We start from the raw sequence: 20772 nt of genomic DNA on the forward strand, positions 1-20772 counted from the left end.
GTTTGGAGACCACTGATCTAAAGAGTGGAGCTTGATTTTTGGTCACTAAAAATGCCTTTTGATGCCCATTAGAAATTGGGTCTCTAGTTGGCAATAGTTTGAACCCTGTCCAAGTAGAGACCCTCACTCTAGTCAGGGTAAGGGAGCCACACAACTAAGATAACCCCTGCTTATTCTGTTGGTAGGCGTATCTCAGAGGCAATATGCAAAGTATTTGTACACAAACACACAGTAACACAGTGAACACACTACAAAAGGACTCCACATCAGTTTAGGAAAATAGCCAATATTTATCTGAATAAAACAAGACCAAAACGACAAAAATCCAGCAAGATTAAAACTTAATAAAAGCACTTAGAAGCACAATAGCCCCAACTGGGGCTATCACAACATCATTAACAGAGTCGTTCCCAATAGACTGGCGCCACTCATGAGGGAGTGAGGGCTGATCACTAAGTCACACGGACCCCAGGAACAGTACCTTTGGTAAATGATGAAATAAAAAGTCGGGAGGTGAGGCTTCTCTGGAGCCGGTGGGGCATTGTTTCCTTACTGCCAGGCAGGTGAGGTGAGGCGTTGGTTACTTACATTTTTCAGGGGAGGTAATGTGGCATTGATGGAAGACGTCATTACCTTACAATCAGGCGGGATCGATGAATCCAGCAGGTCAGGACGCCAGGGATTGACTTCATGGTGTTGTGATCAAACCATGGAGCTATAGGTGCTGAAGTGAAATCGGGTGTCCCAGAACTCGTGCTGTGGAGGGACTTCAGAGGTGCTGCAGTGTCGTCTGGCCTGTGGTGTTCGTCACAGTGGTTGCAGTCAGGGGGGACCACAGCTCCTGGTGCAGGCAGCAGTGTGGAGTCACACAGCGACGCCGGTCCCAAAGTCCCTCTGGAGTCAATGCACTTGGTTTCTTCTTGGTTACACCAGAACTCACTCCAAAGGGCCCAGGAATTGGATTTGACACCATTTGGAGAGTCAGGACTCTCAGCAAGTGAGCCTAGGTGCTGCCAGATGACGTCTTTGATGTCCCTGAGACTTCTAATAGGAGGCAAGCTCTGTTCAAGCCCTTGGAGAACCTTGGAAAGCAGAATGTAGAAAGCAAAGTCCAATCCTTTCACTCCCCGGACAGAAGCAGCAAGCTGCAGGCCATCACAGAAAGCAACAGGCAGAATGGCAGTCCCTCCTACGACATCTAGCTCTTCTTCCTGGCAGAATAACCTCAGTCTAGAAGTGTTTCGAAGTTGTGGTCTCAGAGGCCCAATACTCATACTAATTTCTGCCTTTGAAATAGTCAAACTTCAAAGAAAAGTCTTTGTAGTGCTCAAGACCCTGCCTTTCCTGCCCTGGCCTCAGACACACTCCAGGGGGTCAGAGACTACTTTTTGTAAGGACTGGCACAGCCCCATTTAGGTGCAAGTGTCAGCTCCTCCCACCACTCTAGCCCAGGAAGACCCATCAGGATATGCAGGGCACACCTCAATTCCCTTTTTGTGACTGTCTAGAGTGAATTCACTAACAGCCCAACTGCCAACCTGACCCAGACGTGTATTCCACAGAAAGGCAGAGGCACAGAATGTTTAAGCAAGAAAATGTCTACTTTCTAAAAGCACCGTTTTCAAACTTACAATCTAAAAACCAACTTCAACAAAAGATGCATTATTAAATTGTGAGTTCAGAGACCCCAAACTCCATATTTCTATATGCTCCCAATGGGATATTTTAAGGCACCCCATCGGAGAAATAGACCTTGTAATAGTAAAAACCAAATTTAGCTGTATTTCACTATCAGGACATGTACAACACTAGTACATGTCCTACCTTTTAAATACACTGCACCCTGCCTCACGCATGACTTATATGCAGTAAAAGGTTAGGTTTGGGCCTGGCAAGTGGGTACATTTGCCAGGTCGAACTGGCAGTTCCAAACTACCCACACAATCACTGCAGTGGCAGGTCTGAGACATGTTTACAGGGCGACTAGTGGGTGGCACAGCCCACTAGTAACATTTGATTTACAGGCCCTGGGCACCTCTGGTGCACTTCACCAGGGACTTACTAGTAAATCAAATAAGCCAATCGAGGAGAAACCAATCACCCATGCAATTTAGGCGGAGAACACTTTCACTTTAGCGCTGGTCAGCAGTGGTAAAGTGCCCAGAGCCCTAAAAGCCAGCAAAATGAAATTCAGCACTGGATCAAAACAGGGGGTCAGAAGGCAAAAAGACAGTGGAAACCATGGCAAGAGCTGAGAGGTCTAAAAAAGCTATTAGCATAACAAACCTGTTTTTCTCAACACAGCATTTTACCTAAAAAGCGAAGTACTGTCTTGGAGTTCAACTAGACCTCTTCTCCTAAGATTTTTAGTTTTAGTCATGGAGTAAATGCCATAAGTACTGAAACCAAATTTCCAAAAATAAATGTTTCAGAAGCACCCAATCCAAAGTCGGGAGCACTGCTGCTTACTTTTCATTCTGGGCTTGATTCACAAATATAGTTGTGTATCTAATGTCTGTATACATGTGTGAAAATGGTGTATACATTTCAAATGTTCACATTTTTATAGATTACAGCAGTTTAGTGTAAATAGAATTTATCCACAAAGTCTGACAATTTGATGGATTTCACAACAGTGTTCTCAGAAAAGAGAAACATTGTAACTTGTGAGTATAAATATTTCAGCCAGATTGTTTTCACCTCATATATACACTTACTGGGACTCAGAAAAGGTTTAAGTAATATGTTGTACAAAAATGCATTATTCTGTGCCATTTCAGTATGTTGTCTATAATTCTATTATAAAACCTAAGCAATGAAAATTCACAACATGCAAATCTGGCTCGCTGATTTCATTGACTTTATGTTTAGGCACATGGCATTCAGCATACTAGTGGACCCAAGGTGTAGAGCTAGCATGTGTATTGTTTTGTATATTCTTATTTATCATGTTTACCCTGATATTTGTACATCAGTGTTCAGTGTTGCTTCAGAGGCCTTCGTGATTTCTAAAGCATGTTTGTTTGCTCTAGGTTTACTTATGAAATTGCACCAGTGTTCATTGTCATGGAGAAGATAATCCTAAAGAAGATGCATGAAATAGTTGGCTGGGGTGAGAACGAGGCTGATGGAATATTTTCTCCTGGTAAGTGTGTAATGAATGTATCAATGTCAATATCTTATTAAGCATATATGAGCCTCCATATTTGAGCTTAAATGGTTCTACAACACTTCCTACCAGGCATGTGATGAATTGCAGAGACAAATGGAGCCTAGAACAGAGTTATTTAGTGCCTGATTGATGCATTGGCAGAGAGGGTACTCTGTTGCAAGGGTGATGGAGTTCCCTCCCCACGTATATAGTGGTCCACGAGGCAAATTTTATTGCAAATGGGCCGTAAGTTTGGCCACAGCGGACACTACTCTACCTCCACCATGCCCAAAAGTCTCCAACTGCCTTTGGAGTAAGGGGAGTAAGGGTCGTCGGAAATATGGCTACATGTCTGCCTGCTCAATTTAGATGGGGGACATGAAGTAATTTCTTACTGCTTCTTACCACAAGGTAAAACCAATAAGGAACAGTAGAACAAATATAATGCTCCCCCCATCATGGGTAAAGACTCCCCTGGTGAGGGGAGCATTATTGTTTTTCTTTACAAAAAAGAAAATCCCATTTTGGGATTTTCTTTTTGAAAAGAAGAAAAGTAATACTTTTGATGGTTGATGCAGGATGGTCCTTAATCATGTAAGGCTTTATAGGGGTGTGTGAGGAGCTTGAACTGACACCTCTTCAGGACAGGGAGGCAGTAGAGGTCTCTGAGGTGGGGGGAGATGCTGGAGCATTTAGGGAGGTCTAGGACGAGTCTGGCTGCTGTGTTATGCATGGTCTGTAGTCTTTTGAGTAGCTGGGTGGAGATGCCGGAGTAGAGTGTGTTTCCATAGTCCGGGCAGCTGGTGACGAGGACCTGGGTGACGGTTTTCCTGGTGTTGATTGGGACCTATGTGAAGATACTGCAGACCATGTGAAAGGTGTGGAAGCAGGACCAGGCTTCTATGTTTTGTTGTTTCATGGTTAGTTCATTGTCAAGGATGATGCTGAGGATGCATGCGTGGTCCGTAGATGTGGGAGTGGATCCAAGTTCAGCTGGCCACCAGCTGTGGTCCCAGATGTATTTGTTTTTCCCGAAGATCAGGGCTTCTGTTTTGTTGGAGTTGAGTTTAAGGAGGTTTGCTTTCATCCAGTCGGCAATGTTGGTTATGGTTTTGCTGATGTTGGTTTGGTGGTGGAAGGGTCTTCATTGAGTGAGATGTTGAGTTACGTATCGACAGCGTAGGATATAATTTTGAGACCATGGGATCTGAGAATGTCCGCGGGGGATCATGGAGATGTAGAACAATGTGGGGCGACCTCTGGGGTACATTGCATATATTGTTTTTGGGTGCAGAGGTCAAGGGAGGCAGCCGTACACTCTGAGTGCATCCTGTCATGAAGGAGCCAATCCATTTGAGGGCATCCCCTTGTATGCCGATGCTGTAGAGTTTGTTGACAAGGGTGTGGCGAGAGCCAATGTCGAAAGCTGCAGATAGGTCCAGGAGAATTAGGGCAACGATCTCCCCACTTTCAAGGAGTGCTCTGATGTTGTCCATGGCAGCGATGAGTGCCGTTCCGGTGCTGTGGTTGGTTTGAAATCCTGATTGGGAGATATCCAATAGGTTGTTTTCTTCTAAGTAGTTGATGAGTTGTTGATTAATGGCCTTCTCAAGCACTTTGGCAGGGCAGGGGAGGAGAAAGATGGGTTGGCAATTTTTTAGCTCGCTGAGGTCGGCAGTAGTTTTTTTAGGAGAGGTCTGACTCCTGCATATTTTCATTTGTCTGGGAAAACTACTGAGGTGATGGATTAGTTGAGGATGCTAGTGAGTTGGGTGCTGGGGGCATGAGTCGGTGGATGTCCCTGAGTGGATGGATGACAGGATAGCTGCGGTGGATTGCACTGTGAGTGGTGTCTACAAGATTATTTTTTTGTTGGTGTGCTCTGGTGCGTCAAGGGAACTGAGGTTGGAGATTGTAGGTTGGGGTCAAACTTGTAGATAGTGGCGATTTTGCAGTGGAAGTAATCTGAGAGGGTGTCAGGGAGTTCTTGTGAAGGGTGGATGGTGTTCTCTGTGGCTGTAGGGCTGTAGAATTCTTTGACTATTTTGAAGATTTCTTTGGTGCGGTTGGCTGTTGAATCGATACTGGCGGTGATGGTGGCTCTCTCAGCTTCCTTGATTTGTCGGTGATAGCTGCTGAGGGCTGCCTTGTGGGACGCTCTGTTGGATGGATTTCTAGTGGATTGCTATTGTTTCTCCAGTCTGGAGCGGTTGCACTTGGTGTCTTAAGGTACTGTTGGTTCTGGCTGGCTTCAACAGGGCAACTCTGTCAGTGCATTTGATGATCCAAGTGGAGAAATTCCAGACAGCCTGGCCAAGGTCGGATGAGGCCTTTGGTAGGGAGGTGCTAAAGTCCTGCATCCCTTATGGTTCAGTTACTTTGCCCCAGCTGCGGTAGTTGGGTCTGTGGCTCATGGTGGAGTGTTGGGTGCTGGCAATGGTGAAGTGGATGATGCTGTGGTCAGACAAGGAAAGATCTGTGATGTGGCTCAAACTGACTCTGTGGCTGAAAGTAAAGATGGGGTTGAAGATGTGTCTGGCTTTGTGAGTGGGTGTGGTGACCATTTGGGTGAGGCCAACGTTACACATGTTCTCAACAATGTGGTGGAATTAGCGTTGTAGGGGTTGTCAATGTGGAAGTTGAGGTCTCTGGGTAGGATGTAGTTGTTGGAATCGCTAATGGTGCAATGATGTTGGGGATGGTGCTACAGAAGGCTGGTCACGATCCTGGGGCTCTGTACATGAGGGTGCCTCTTACCGTTGTCTTGGCATCAGTTTGTAGCTGGAAATTGAGGTGTTCCATGAAGGGGGAAGGGTCGTCATTGGTGACAATGCATTGGATGGTGTTCTTGAAGATGATGGTGATGCCCCAACATGTTTGCTGGTGCGGTTTTGGTGTATCATCTTGTAGCTGTCAAGTGTTGTGGTGGTGATGTTGGGGTTGGAGGAGGGGTTTAGCCAGGCTTCTGTGATGAAGGCAACGTCACGGGAGAGGGAGGTGCCCCAGATTTCTGTGGCGTGCTTTCCAAGGGATCCAACGTTGATCAGGATGCAGTGGAGTGATTCAGGGCCATTCATGGCATTCCGGTGCGTGCGTCAAATGGTGCAGTATGGACTGGTGGTTCTTTGTTGCAGGACAATCAGCAGAGTTGGCAGGGGAAGGGTTCTTTGGCTGTTCGAGGGCAGGAGGTGCAGCAGTTGCTGTTGTGTTGCCCAGTGTCCCAAGCTTTGAGTTCCTTGGTGGTGTAGAGGTGGGTCGCAGGCACAGTCCAGGCACAGACAGGCTTGCCATTATTGCACCTTTGGTGTGCCAGCGGTCCACCCGCTGTGTGCGGTTTCTACGCAGCTGTGCTGTGGCCTCTTTTAAGTAGGTCCTGGAGTGGGTGTAGCATGGCAGGCAGTGGGCAGGATTGGGGCAGCAAGATTGGGAGGGAGGAGAACCGCAGAAAAAAGGTGTGAAACAGCCAGAAGAAGCTGCAGCCTCCATTAAGTAGGTCCTGGGGAGAGTGGGGCGCGACAGGCAGTGGGCGAGGCCAGGGCAGCGAGATCCGGTGGGGAGGTAACAACGGGGAAAAAAGGCAGGAAACAGCCAGAAGGTGCGGTGCAAAGGAGCATGATCGGGGTTGAACACAAAATAGAGGACACAAACCAGAAATACACAAGACAAATCTGAGGCACTAAACAGGGGACAACAACTGAAACAAGCCAGGTGAGAGGAAAAACAGAGACAAACAGTGGCAGAGATAATGAATGACAAGCCAAACAAGAGGAGAACAGACAATGGCAACAGATAGCAAATGACAAGCCAAACTTGAGGAGAAACAGGGAGGAGAAACAGAGATAGGCAGTGGCATACACAGAAAGTGGTACACAGGCCTTAGCTGAGCGGTGGGAGCAGGAGGACAGGTGGTAGCGCAGAGACTGTGCATGGGAGTTGGCACAGGACCTGCTCAATGAGGTCTCACTGCAGCCTCCATTAAGTAGGTCCTTGGGAGGGTAGGGAACTGCAGGGCCATGCTCAAGCATCACATGACTATCAGTGGCTTCCCTGTGGTGTGATGTGTACTCCTTCAAAGCAGCAGACACAAGGTCCTTGGGTGTGGGGAAGGGTGGTTCTGTCCCGAGCAAGATGGGTTGGGGGGTTGTACTCACACCTTCCTGACCTTCAAAGGTTAGCCTGTTGGCCGGTCCCACCCCCTTTCTGAATTACGAAGTTGCCTGCCCTGTCACTGGCAAATACACCTTGCACCTTTGCCTGCCTGCCCTTTGTCTCACTAGACAGATTGGAGCCAAACACAGAAAAGGGGAAGTTTAGACAAAGGGATTATGCCCCATGCACAGGATGGTACTGAGTTTAAAAGTGGCGCCCTCAGGACCTCTCATTAGAACACTCCTGGACCTTTGGAAAAGATTCAGAAAAAGTACTACCCCGATGTCTGAAGAAGGAAGACTGGACCTGCTTGCCTTGAACTCAGAATCCCAAAGTGACTCCAAAAGTCAGTTGTCTGACCTTCTGATTGAGTTACAAGGACACAACAAGCTCCCAGAGGTCTTACCTGCAACTGTGCAGGTGACCATCACCAACTAGACTTTCCTGCTAACCTCTGCTGGAGTGAGTCCTGACCCCCACAAGATGTACCTTCCCAGGACTTGGACCCCTGGCTGATGTCAGAGTATACTCCTCCTCCAATCTGTGGAAAACTGTTTGTTTTTGTGGTGTTGCTTATAGTAAATCATGCGATGTGGAGAACCCATAATGCATCATTCATCATGTCTGGATTCGGGCCAAAGTCTTCGCTTAAAGCTGGGTACATCCACACACTACCAAGCCCAGCCTCTGCCTGAGACTTTGTTCAGCATTTGACATGCCATACTGAACTGCATTTAAGATCTCGTTTATGTGACTCACTCCATCCGGCACCAACGGCCTGATTACAAGTCTGGTGGTCTCAAGATCGTGGTGGTGGTCCAACTGCCACATTATGACCCTGGCAGTCCACCCGCCAGGGGACTGCTGTCTCCGCCAGGATCTATGATCCTGATGAGATGGCGGCGGCCTTGTTTGTGATCAGAGCTGCCCTGCTGATTACAACCTTGATCTCTTCCAGATTTGACCTGGATATAGAATGACTGCCCTTTTCTAAAATAGAGTCCTGCATCATGGCGGTCTACTCATCAGGGTTTAGCGGTCAAATATTTCCGACCACCAAACTTGTAATGACCCCACCAAGTGTGGGTTTCTGAATCTTATCATACAGTTGATTTGCACGTAGGCAAAGAATGGATGATTGTTTTGTAATTCTGTGTGCTGAGGTAGCCCCATCGAGAACACCAACATAAATGAAATAAGCTAATGGTTCTTGCAAGGCTTTTATGCTGGAAGATAGAGTAAAATGGTTTGCAGACACACTGTTCTTGAGACGGGACACCAATAACAAGTTTCTCCATATTTCCAGTCCTGGTAGTGTGCATCTCTTTCTTAGGTCACTGAAACTCAATAACTTGTCTTTTTCTCTTCCAGATTTGACCTGGTTATAGAATGACTGCCCTTTTCCAAAATAGAGACCTCTTAAGTAGTTCGATCAAATGATATTTCTGCGTTCATGCTTATTGGTGTCAATGCGGATATAGCTGGTTACCAAATAATAGACATGACTGTTTTAAACAGTTCCTCACTGGCTGCTTGGCATCCTTGCATTTGGAACATATTGCCTATTGCAAACAAAAGTTATCTGGTGGTGCTTGCTCATCTCACCTCTCTTTTTGTACAGTGTCTTGATTGCTGATGCTTGGAAAATGGCGATGGTTGTTCCTTTACAAAAAAAAAGCCTCCAATATGCCCTCCAGTATGAGCAATTTTCACTCTAGTTCTCTTTTTACCTTATCTGATAAAAACCCTGGAGAAAACCATTAACCAGCAGATTTCTCAGTTCTGATTGTAGCACAATCAGACTTTAGTTGAACTCATTGGACTGAAACTGCTTTAGCATCTGTGTTTTTTGAGTCTTTGGATATTTGTTTTCAATTTTATATACATTGCAGCCAATCAGCAAATCCGCTGCAAACTTGAAAAAAACAAGTCCAGTCTCCTGCGCTTGTTTTTCATTCAGCTCCTGGGTGGGCCAGGCCCCAGGGGCAAGCAGAAATATATTTATTTGGAAGAGGGCGACCCGCCCCTCCTCCTGGCAGTTTATAGTGCCCCAGGGACCACTACTTTCCCGGGATGTTAATTATATATGGGAGTGGACCGGGCGGAACCCCCTCTCTTGGCTAGCAAGAGCTCTGGGTACCGCCACCTCCCCTGGGCTTTAATATGACATGGGAGGGGGTGCGTGCAGAGCCCCTCCTTCGACTCTAAATGGCCCTGGGGACCACCGCCTCCCCAGGACTTGCAAACATAATAGGAGGGGCTGCGCGGACCCCCCTCCCTGGCCCTTGAGGCCCCCGGGGACCAATGCCTCCCTGGGGACAAAAAACAAAGGAAAGGGGGAGGTGGCCCCACTCCTGGGCTGTTTTTGGCCCCATGGACCACCCTGTGGCTATTCCTTAGCATAATGAAAGAGGAGGGCCTCCGTTTGGAGCCACTAATGGCCCTGGGGACCACCATAGTCCCCTGCCCACCCTTGGCCAGCTCCCTATCTCCCGAGGTGACCACCTTTGGGAGATAGCAGTTTGCGTTAATTTGGCGGGAGCTTTAACAGCTCCCACCAACTGAGAGCAAACTGTAAGTCTGCTCCCAGCGGTCAGGAGCTGGAAAACTGCTCATGATTACTGGGAGCAGACTTTTCATCTGTTTTCCTGCCTGCTGGCAAGCGAGCAGGAAAACAGAAGAAAGATAGCTCCTGCATGCAGGGAGCAGCATTTTTAGCTGCTCCCTGCGTACCGGAGCAATGCTGGCTCCCACTGGAGGCAGTTGCCTGCAGGCACCGAGGCGGCCTTGTGCTCCACCCATGGTCCCCCGTAGTGAAAGTGATGAGTGGGTTCTTTCCTGTCATCTGCTGTTGAGACCACAGCTCGTAGTTCTCCCTTTTAACCACTACGAGTATGCAAAGAGACATAGAAGCCCCGCCCATTTGGCCCTGAAACATATTAGTTAGTGGTATACAACTTCTTCCCATCTTTTTCATGGATGATGGACAGATTGCCAAAAGGCCCCCTGAGCACAATTCCCAACGATTTTTTAGATGCATTCCTAATGCAGAGTAATATGAGCACTTCACCATCAAACAAAGAAGCACTTTCTGCATATAATTAAGAGAAAGTACCCTTGTTTGGTGGAGATTCAACTCTTAGTAGTCTCCTCATCATCTCCACACGAGGATTCATGTTATTTCAGGTTTCTGTATGAAGCTGCTCGAGGAACAATTATATTACCAAAATTACACACACACAAAGTCACTGGAGACATTACCTCTGGATCCTTTACGCATCTTTAGTGTGGAATATGCACTATACATTTACCCACCAAGGTAGTGCTTACTAATTTGCCAGTAGAAAGTGCTCCAGTTGGACTTTTTTATGAAAAACTGTGGCCTTTTCTTGAACAAATAAGCAGGTCAGGATACATTTTGGCACCAGTGCTTATTTCACAGTAATTAAACTTGAACTGGAAGTAATTACAAATATAAACAGAGCAGGTGCCCCAGTTGAAGTTCTATTTCTAAGCCCTGTGTCCAACCCTCACATCCAAACGCCATGCGATGGCACAGGGTTGGATGCCAACGGGTGATTAGCCAGGCCCTGCAGCCAACCACTACCCCACATGGACAAAGGAGGTGCGTGGGGCTGGGTTAGATGCCTTCGGGGTTTGGCTGCAGGGCCTGACCGAAGGCAGTCTGCAGCGCAGGGCTTCATGTATGTGCAGTGTTAGTTGCAGGGCCTGGCCAAAGGCCAGGCCTGTGTCCAACCCCGAGGCATTAAAAAAAATCCTAGAAATTCACTGAAAAAACAAAGGTTACAGGAACATTCTAGTTAGGAATTAGCATTTAAAAAACCTTAGAAATTCACTGAAAAAAACTAAGTTTACAGGGACGTTATACTTAGGCTCTGAATTTACACTCAACAAAACCATAGAAATTCAGCTGTTATAGTAAGAGTTATTTCAAATAACTATAACCCATGCCGTAAGGTATCTATAACTCACACCCTTGCCATGCACAGCTAATTAACCTATATATTACATCAGCCATGACATCTTCTATGGCACCATTGATATTATCACTGTAACATTTGCAATAAAATTATTGATGGGAAAACTGAGCATGGCGGGGGCACAAGTTATAGATACCTTACAGCACTATTCCGATGAGTGCAGTGGCTGTGACGCAAGTTAGACATTGTCATTGAGGCTGTCGTCGATGGGGAAGCAGGAACCTTGCACTGAAGGAAATGCCACAGTGCTGGTCCTGAAAACAATGCTCTAGTTTTATCCATGGAGTGGCAGAGATGCGATTGTTCTGCCTACCCGTCAGTGGAGATGCAGTGGTTCTGCTGGAACAGCACCTGAAGATCTACCTCCAAGGGTTAAGGACTGGGGTGTCTCCACTTGGCAGGTCAGGTTCACAGCTGTCAGAGTTCAGTTGGGTTGGTTGGAACTCTTTTATGTCTCTGAGACTTCAAATCAGTCAGCTGGCCCTTGGAGTCACTGTGGGTTCTGGTTTGGGGAGATGCATGTCCAGTCCTTCTCACCCAGGCAAGGAGGGCAGTAGATATCAGGTCAGCACAGCTAGGCAGAGGTTCTTTCAGGGAAGCAGTCCATGAGAGTGGCAGGTTTTGTAGCAGCACAGCAGTCCTTCTTCCTGGCAGAGTATCTACATTCCCAGACGTGTACTGAAGTGGTAGGGTTTAAGGTCTAGCTATTATACCACGTGGAGCCTTTAAAATGGGGAAGACTTCAAAGAAGTGCACAGAGGTTCTCCCTTCCTGCCCTGACTCCGAACTCATTACAAGGGGGAATGCAGCCCTTTGTGTGTTGACAGGACACAGCTTATTCAGGTGTAAGTGTGAGGCTGTGGCGAGCTCCTGCCTCCCAACCTTTCCTGAGGACCTACCAGGGACCATCAAGTCACACCTAAGTAAGTGATCAAAGACAGCTTGTAGGCACACAGGGCTAAGAGGAGGAGGATACCAACTTTCTGAATATGGCATCTTGAACATTGCAATAATAAACTCGTCTTTACCACTAAAGAGGATTTATTGTAAGAATTCCATATGTACTAAACATGACAGATCTACCTCCTCTCAATCAGAAATTACAGCTTATTACATGTAATAAGGAATCCATAATGTAATCCGCTGAGAGGGGTAAGCCTAACAATTATGAAAAAATGTTTTTACTACCTTTTACTGATGCAGCACCCTGGGATACCTAGGGCCTACCTTGGGGGTTGCTCATGTGTAATAAAAGGGGAATTTAAGACTTGGCAAGAGGTTTAAAATGCCAAGTCAACATGGCAGTGTGACAGTGCATTCAGGCTGCAATGCCAGGCTTTGGACATCAGGCCACGCACCACGCCCCTGATTCCCACGTGGTAATTGTGGCCAATCATGCTGAAAGACCCAATATTACGGGACATGACACAAAAGGCGCTCTCTTTCTACCTGACAGAGAACTGGGGCACAGCTACCTCTAGGACCGGTAGAATAGGAGGTGCTGAAGATAGTGATTCGGGGGAGATGCATCCATGCGATTCTGAACATGAGGGCAGACTTAAATAGGGGCAGAAACATCACTCTGGGCCTTAGAAGCTGCAGCACATGCAGACCATATGGCATGGCTGGCTCTGAATATGGCTTTGGATCGTCACACCCAACTGATCGAATCACTATGCTGCCTAGAACTCAGGGCTTATCAGGCTAAAATGCATGCAGAGGGGGACAAATCTTGCCTCCTTTTAGCATGGCTCCTCAGGTGCATGATGCCAGTGACTCCTATCACGATGCTTTGCACACACATGATTACCAGTCAAGAGGACACACATGCAACAATTACCACTCTCTATTGAACTCTTTATAACCCCCCCCCTTTAGACCAACTGGCCCATATCTGAGATTTTCTTGGCAGGGTCACACTACCCGCCATTGACCCCCCTCAATAGGGAGGAGCTCAATGCACCCATCACAATACAAGAAATCCGAGGTGCCATTAGGGGCGTGGCTAAGAATAAGACCCTGGGACCAGATGGACTGCCAATTGAATGTTACAAACCCTACGAGGACCTCCTAACTCCTAAACTGCTGAGCAACATCAGACTGTGCTGAGGAAGGTCGGCTCCTGCCATCATTTTGTGAGTCACTACTGGTCTCCCTCCCTAAGCCTGACAAAGTCCCACTAGAGGTTACATAATGCCGCCATTATCTATGCTTGGGACAGATTATAGGATCCTAAACAAAACTGCCACGGTGAGGCTGCATGAACATTTCCACACCTGGTTCACCCAGACCAGAATTGCTACATCCCTGGTGGGTCCACCACACTTAACGTCCAGAGGCTTCAGAGGGTGATGGAGTTGGCCCCTACTGGCTGCCCCCATGCAGCCTGCACAGTAGGTAGGCCTTTGATACAATGTACTGGGAACACATGTTTGCGACCCTGGCATCCTTAGGCATAACTGTCAGCGTCCATAGGCTCATCAGACACTTTTACATGGAGCCCTTTGCCCGTGTGAAAACTGGCCAATGCATTTCTCCCCCATTTCCAGTGAGTAGTGGGATGAGACAGGGTTGCCCCTTTTCTCCACTCCTCTTCGCCTTAGCAATGGAACCATTGGCACAGAGGCTTCACCAACAGGGTCTGATGCGGAGCATTTCACTAGAAGGAGAGACAAATATTGTCTTCCTGTATGCCGAGAATGTTTTGGTTTATTTTCGAGATACCTGAGAGGTCATATCGGAGATCAAAGACATCCTAATGGAGTTCCGGGCAGCCTCAGGCCTGGGGGATAAATGGGCCAAATCATGTCTGCTCCAGATCCACTTGGATTGCCTGCCACAGCACGTGGTGTTGGACTCACATCTCCTCAGCTGGGAGCCCCGTTCCTTCTGGTAAAATTTACCATACCACACAGGGCCTCACAGACAGCAAGCATACTAGGGCTGTTGCCTCGCTTCACCCCCAAATGGCGTTCTGGAGCACACTCCCACCCATGGTCCAAAGAAGGGCGTCCCTATCTAAAATGTGATGCTCCCACATCTACTGTATTTCTTCCATAATCTTCATAATCTTCATCTCACTTACCTTGGAGTACATTTAGCGCCCTGCATGCTATGCTAGGGAGTTTTATCTGGAATGAAGGCAGGCATTGAGTCACTTTGCATAAATTACATCTATCGGATGACAAAGGGGGTCTTGAGGCACCGAATTTTGAACATTATCACTTAGCGGCGCAGCTACAATGGCCAGCTTGCTGGCTTGCGGGGTGACAATTTGAGGAGTTGGATCAGCCCACTACTGACAGCTCATGGGCAATGAGGCCCTGTTACCATTTGCGAGGATCCCCCAAGATGCCAACAATTTGTTATGGGTAGCACACACCAGCCTTCGCAGGAGCTTGCAGCTGCTGCCCCCTATCCCAAAATACTCAGCTGAGATCTGCACCAGTTCCATTGGGCCATTCCGAGCCATCACTGGGAGAGAGGGTCTGACGGCATGGGAGGCCACCGATGTCAGCATTCTTGATGCTATATTTCAACAGGGTGCCCACACATCCTTTGAGGAGTTACAGGTTGATACTAGCCTACCTGCAGGCCTTTTTCTAACCCAAGGGATGACTACTGTCTGATAGGGGCCGACTGTTGCAGATTATCGACACAGAGACAAAACAGCACCCACTAGTTCACACACTTCACACCATTGGGATTAGTCTTCAACTCATCACCTTGCTCACAAGAGCCTAGCATATACGTCACAGGAGCACATACGGCTGACCCATGAGAACTGGGAGAAAGACATAGGCCATGAACTGACAATGAAAGAATGGGAAAAGATCCTCTTATATCTGCCTAGGCTCTCCTGTAACGCTACGTTTCAGTACATCTAAAACAACCTACTACACAGATCCTACCTCACTCTAGCTTGGTAACACAAGGTTTTTGGATCTGCTTTGAGTTGCCCTCGGTGCCAGTCACCAGATGTCAATATGGCCAATATGTTCAGGTGGTGCCTGGCAGCGGCGATTCGGTGACTGGAGGTCACAGATGCATTGTCGGAGATCATGGGGCGAGCAGATCTATACACCATGGAGAACATAGTACTGCACCTGTGTAAATGCAAGAAAACAGGGAGCACGACAAATCACTTTATAGACCCGTAGGTTCATAGCCATACAATGGAAAGCTAGCATATTGCTTGGATTAAAGCGTTTGTTCACAGCAACCCTTAAATGGGGTAAAGCCAAGTCAGTGGCACTTAGGTGAGAGGAGGCTCAGGGATTGCACAGAGTTCCCATTGCAGCAGACTGGGGAAACCTTCTACATGAGTTACAAGAGTTTAGAGAGGACCTCCATGACTAAACAAAACATGGAGCAAAGTGCAAAGTGAAAGTCCTAGTTTCTTTCCTGACACTTTGGTCCCATGGTTTGTTGCTTCCCCTCCTCACTTTGCCCCTGAACTCGGGATGCTGATGGGTAGTGCTTCCTTATCAACGCGAAATGCTTTCTTTGTGTATAACAGTGGGGTCTTCAACAAGTGAGGCTGCTCAAGGACAAAACACAACTAATGCTTTAGTTTTCCTTTTTATTGTTAACATAACTGTTATGACCTAAAGTTTTGCATGTTTTTACTTGTTAACAATTTCAACCAATTACTCCTGCCATGCCCGCAGTATTATAATGCAAATATTACACCAGGATGCGATAACTTTCTATTAAGATAAACGCTGATGTGTATGCTTATCACAAGTCTCTGTGTTGTTACAACTAGACTCAATAAAAGTTGGTTAAAAAAATATCAATGCTGCTGGCCCATTAGTAGCATTTAATTTGCATGCCCTGGGGACATCTAGTGCACTTTACCTGGGATCTGTGAGTAAAATACATATGCCAGTTAGGTATATACCAATCAAACAATTTGTTTGGGAGAGAGCACAAGCACATTAGCTCTGGTTAGTGCAAGATACAGTTGCTTTAGGGCATGAGCTATAATTACTAGATATAACTATAACTGGTGAATTTCAGTGTTTTGTTTAGTTTAAAACATTGCATTGTCACTGAATTGTTCAGCTAACTTTCAAGTCACTTAAAAAATTTGTGGAAATGATATACTTGACCCACCTCATTTGGACCTACATCAGCTGCGTTGTGTGCTGCATGTAACTTATTTTTTTTTATTTTGACAATAGGCTTCTGTTGACTAGTCACGACAACCGTTGTCACCTGTTTCTGTTTTTTACGTGTGTTGCGCAAAATTCCTCCTTTTCTACCATCCCAAGTACTACCACCAGTGGTCCAGGCGACAATTCTTAGTCATCTGGGCTACTCTAACTCGCTGTTTCGTGGAAACATCTGGGCTGTTAGAAGGCCTTCTGTGCATTGAGAATGCTGCCGCAAGCGGCCCCAGTTACTTTCTGCTTCAGCTGCTGTGAATACCTTGCACTTGCTCCCAGTCTCTAAAAGAGTCACATGTAAATCTCTTTGTTTTGCCCATCACGTTGTTTATGATAGATGTCCTTGTTATTTCCAATGCAAGTTCATCATTATTTTCAATTTCAAAAGCTCATGTCCTCTGATGCTCAGTTCGTTAACCAAGTTCCACTGGGCAATAGTGAACAGGAAGTGTTTTTCTGGTTAAAGCTGCTCAACTTTGTGATCCACCTACCCCCTTTTCTTGTGAACTCTGCCCTTCGAAAAGGCTTTAAAAACTTGGCTTTAGTGTAATTTTAGCCGTATAACCCCTGGGTCAGGATACATTTTACATTGCAGTGCACTCTATAAGTATCATTATTATCAACATTAACGTTAGTAAATTAAACAAGCATTTTCAATGCAATGGGTCTGGCATTTGTTCGAGTTAGAGCTATTAGTGTTGTAAAGTATAGAAAAACACAGCGCGATCGGGCTATGTAAAATACAGCGCGATCACGCTGCGTGGAAAATAAACAGATAAAGTAGTCCGGACTCCAGGCTGAAAACATCGAGCCTCGTATGTTTTTGGTACTTTACCGGTGCTGCGTATGTGGGCTAAACACCAGAAAAGGCATGACGTATGCATGCCTTTCACAATTGAAAGCAAGCGGATTTTAAAAGGCAAGCCATGAACCAATGTAAGTGACTGACGTGGCATGGGCGTGGTTTGAAGCCCAAAGAGAGATTACAGAATGGACGGTGCACTTTGTGCTCACCCATAAAAAGCCCCTTGAATTGATGTGGTTTCTAATTTTACCCAAGTCCGCTATTAGCTCATTGATACATTGACATCAATTAGGCTGCTTTTTTCACTAAATTTGCATTTGTTTCATTTTTTTCCATAACATAGGAAAGAACATTGCATTTTTCGCAGAAATTGCTGAATTTCCCATTTACTCCGCTTGCATTTCATCAAATCCAACATCCACGCATTGTACTCTTTGATCTTTTCATTCCCCACACTCATTTAACCCACTTATGATATGGTTTAAGGACATTTGCTTCTATGCCTCGCTAGATGCATGCCTTATTATCCCACCTGAAGTTTTGAAATGCGAGCCTTTCACTCTAATGTTTAAAATCCTGGAAATCCCCCAAGAGGAGAAAGAGAATTTATACTTCACCGGCAAGATATTGCATGCTTACCTACATCAATGGAAGGTCTCAAAAAGAGGTGGTAGAACTTCCCGTTGAAGTATGTAGTACTAAAATCTTAACATAGACGTCACTTTGCTTCCTTATGCAAAGGTCTTTCTGGGCTTTATGTGCCAAATAAATGAGTGGATCTAATGGATGCTGGCCCTGGAATACATATCTGGCATTGATATTACACAAATAGATGAAAACTTTAACTTGAAAGGCCCTTAGTTTGAACACATTTATATGACAATAAATAGGTCTGCAAATTAAACCACAAAACCACACCTTTCTACACCAATAACTTGGCTGCAATCTTTCTACACCAATAACTAGGCTGCAGTGGCCAAGTTGCCTAGTTCTGGAGTGAAAATAGTAAATTGAAATTAGTATCCGGCGCAGCAAGGGGTTGGCCGCAAGAGTTCGAGAGACATAAGTCTCAGGAATTTGCCTTGTCAAATTACCTTATCAATACTAATATTAATGGTGAAAATCAGATGAATTCCTACCTGTAGTCTGGTAACCTTAACTATAACTACAGAGTGGCTACTGCAGTTCTGACATATAGATATAGATATATATATACACATACACACATATGTGTGTGTGTACATATATATTTAGATTTACATGTGAGATGTTTTAAAACTAATATATGTATGTTCAGATTTATATGTATATACGTTTTAAAACTAATTGATTTCCAACTAAGTGCATTTCCATTGAATCTATAGAATTTCAAGGTGATGGTATCTCCCTATTTGCTTGAAACTAAATGTATTTCAAACTAAACGTTTCAGACGTTTAATCTGGATCATTTATTTTCTTGTAATTATTGAGTGGTGTTTATAGAGTCTGGACAACAATCACCAAACAAACAATGGCAAAGCCAATAGGTTTTGCTTTCAGTTCAGTACTATTGGCTTTGCCAATGCTCTTTTTCGTTGATAGAATTTATTAGTTTTACTATTCAAAGAAGGTAACTTAATTGGCAGCTTAGACAGGAAAAGCTGTACCAATGTATGGTAGAAAGCATTTTAAGATGTCCACCCTGGCAGGCGTATGGATGTGGATGCATAAGTTACCTTCAAATAACTTTGTATCTTTTTCCCAAGCTATTCTAAGATGGCCACCTGTACATACAAGACTCATATTTATGAAGGGCAGGGAAGGGTCAACGATCCCTCGCAGGCTCAAGTAAAAATGAGTAGCTTTTTTTTAAATTCGTTTTTACCCTGTAAAAAAAAATGTAATGCCCCATTGTGCATCACCAGCTGAATTGCTCTTCTTTCCCATGAAATTCAGCGCCATGGCACTGAGCCATTGCTTCATGCTGAATTTGTGGGATGAGCAAATCAATCAGATAAAATCCTATGAAGTGAGACAGTAAGTCTGACATCCGAACATGGGGGAGATTTAATAGCTAATTAGCTCACATCCCTATAGACTCGAGGCCAGCCTCTAATGAGGTCAATAACACAATTAAAGAAACAACTATTGTTTAGTTTAAATACTGTTTATTGGGACAAGACATTCATAAAATTCTGCACAGGCATTAAAACTATCATCGTTGCAGACCAGAAAGAAGCCTTATAAATAAAAAACAAATAATTATAAATTAAAAGTCTTTGTGATAGAATAAAGTAATTCACTCACAAAAATCTCAAGGCACTGTGCTTTAATGGCCACCTCTGTTCCTTGCTTTTGCAAGAAAACCCTAATTTCATGAGTGCAGTTAAAGGAGTTTCAAAAGGACAACAAATGGAAGGAGCCTCTGCCACACAATGTCTTCACTTTACAGGATACTGAAGGGCAATTTTGAGGGGGCAAGATAGATGAGATCTGCTCTTCACTTGTCTGCCCAGCTGTATCCACTTTCTGAAACAACTAACAGTGCATCTACCAGGGCCATCATTAATCTCATTTGGGTCACAGTGTGATATGAACTGAAAAACGGAATAGTTGCTCATGACAAAGTGGCATGTGCATTCATGAGGTAGCCACACTCAACAGTCCAGTGAGTATAAAAGGCCATTTATTAGGACAGGCTTGCAATTCAATAACATTTCAACATTTTAGTTAACTTATGTAAACATCATGAAAAAAACTCCTTATACCAACCTCATTCTTTCTTTGGCCCCAAACTTTCACCCCAGTCCATCACGCTTCACTCTTACTTTCACCTTTTCCCTATGAGCACCTTCCATACCCAGTCTCATTCTCCCTTCTTTTGCCCAAAGATCCTTCAATGAAAACTCCTCGCCCTGTCTTGGGCATCCCACACACCATCATCCTTCGCCTATGCTCCTTTCCTCTCCCCCTCAGGGGTGGATGTGCCTGCATCTGACTCGTCAAGCCAGAACTACTGCCCTGCCTCCACCTTGCACCCTGTCCTATTTTGGCAACTTAAAAAAAAAACAACCCGCTACCCTGATAGCTTTCCCCCAACCTGTTAATAACTGAAGGGTGGGTTGGAGGCCAAACCTGCACTTCTGATAGCACTGCGAGTGAGCCAGCAAAGAGGAATACTCCCTCTCTTGAGTCCTATTTCTAACCTAATTATAACCCCGCCCACATGCAACCTATCCTGGCCCTTTTTGTCATACCCCCTCATGAAGAATCCCTTAGGAAGCCTAATCTGCGCCTCTGCTTCCCACGGGACCCTCCATCGGGAGGTAACCACACTCAACGCTGCTGTGAAGTGTAAAAGGTTATTTTTTGGGACAGGCTAGCAATTAAATAACATTTAAACATTTTAGTTAACTTATGTAAACATCATGAAACCATCTCCTTGTAACAACCCCTTTCTTTCTTTGCCCAAAACCTTCACCCCAGTCCATTCTGCTTCCCTTTTCCTTCTACCTT

The 20772-nt window shown here is 45.5% G+C and overlaps 1 protein-coding gene across 8 annotated transcripts in view; it reads left to right on the forward strand.

The window, feature by feature from the left end:
- Positions 1-20772, forward strand: part of LOC138268696 (glutamate decarboxylase 1-like) — a 1137623-nt gene that overhangs the window by 682474 nt on the left and 434377 nt on the right. For all 8 annotated transcript variants that reach the window (XM_069218676.1, XM_069218622.1, XM_069218640.1 and 5 more), the window contains one exon: positions 3033-3145. In XM_069218676.1, coding sequence (XP_069074777.1) covers positions 3033-3145 — 113 coding nt within the window. The remainder of the gene's footprint in view (positions 1-3032; positions 3146-20772) is intronic.

The sequence above is a fragment of the Pleurodeles waltl genome, chromosome 2_1 (assembly GCF_031143425.1).
Source record: "Pleurodeles waltl isolate 20211129_DDA chromosome 2_1, aPleWal1.hap1.20221129, whole genome shotgun sequence".
Classification (NCBI taxonomy): domain Eukaryota; kingdom Metazoa; phylum Chordata; class Amphibia; order Caudata; family Salamandridae; genus Pleurodeles; species Pleurodeles waltl.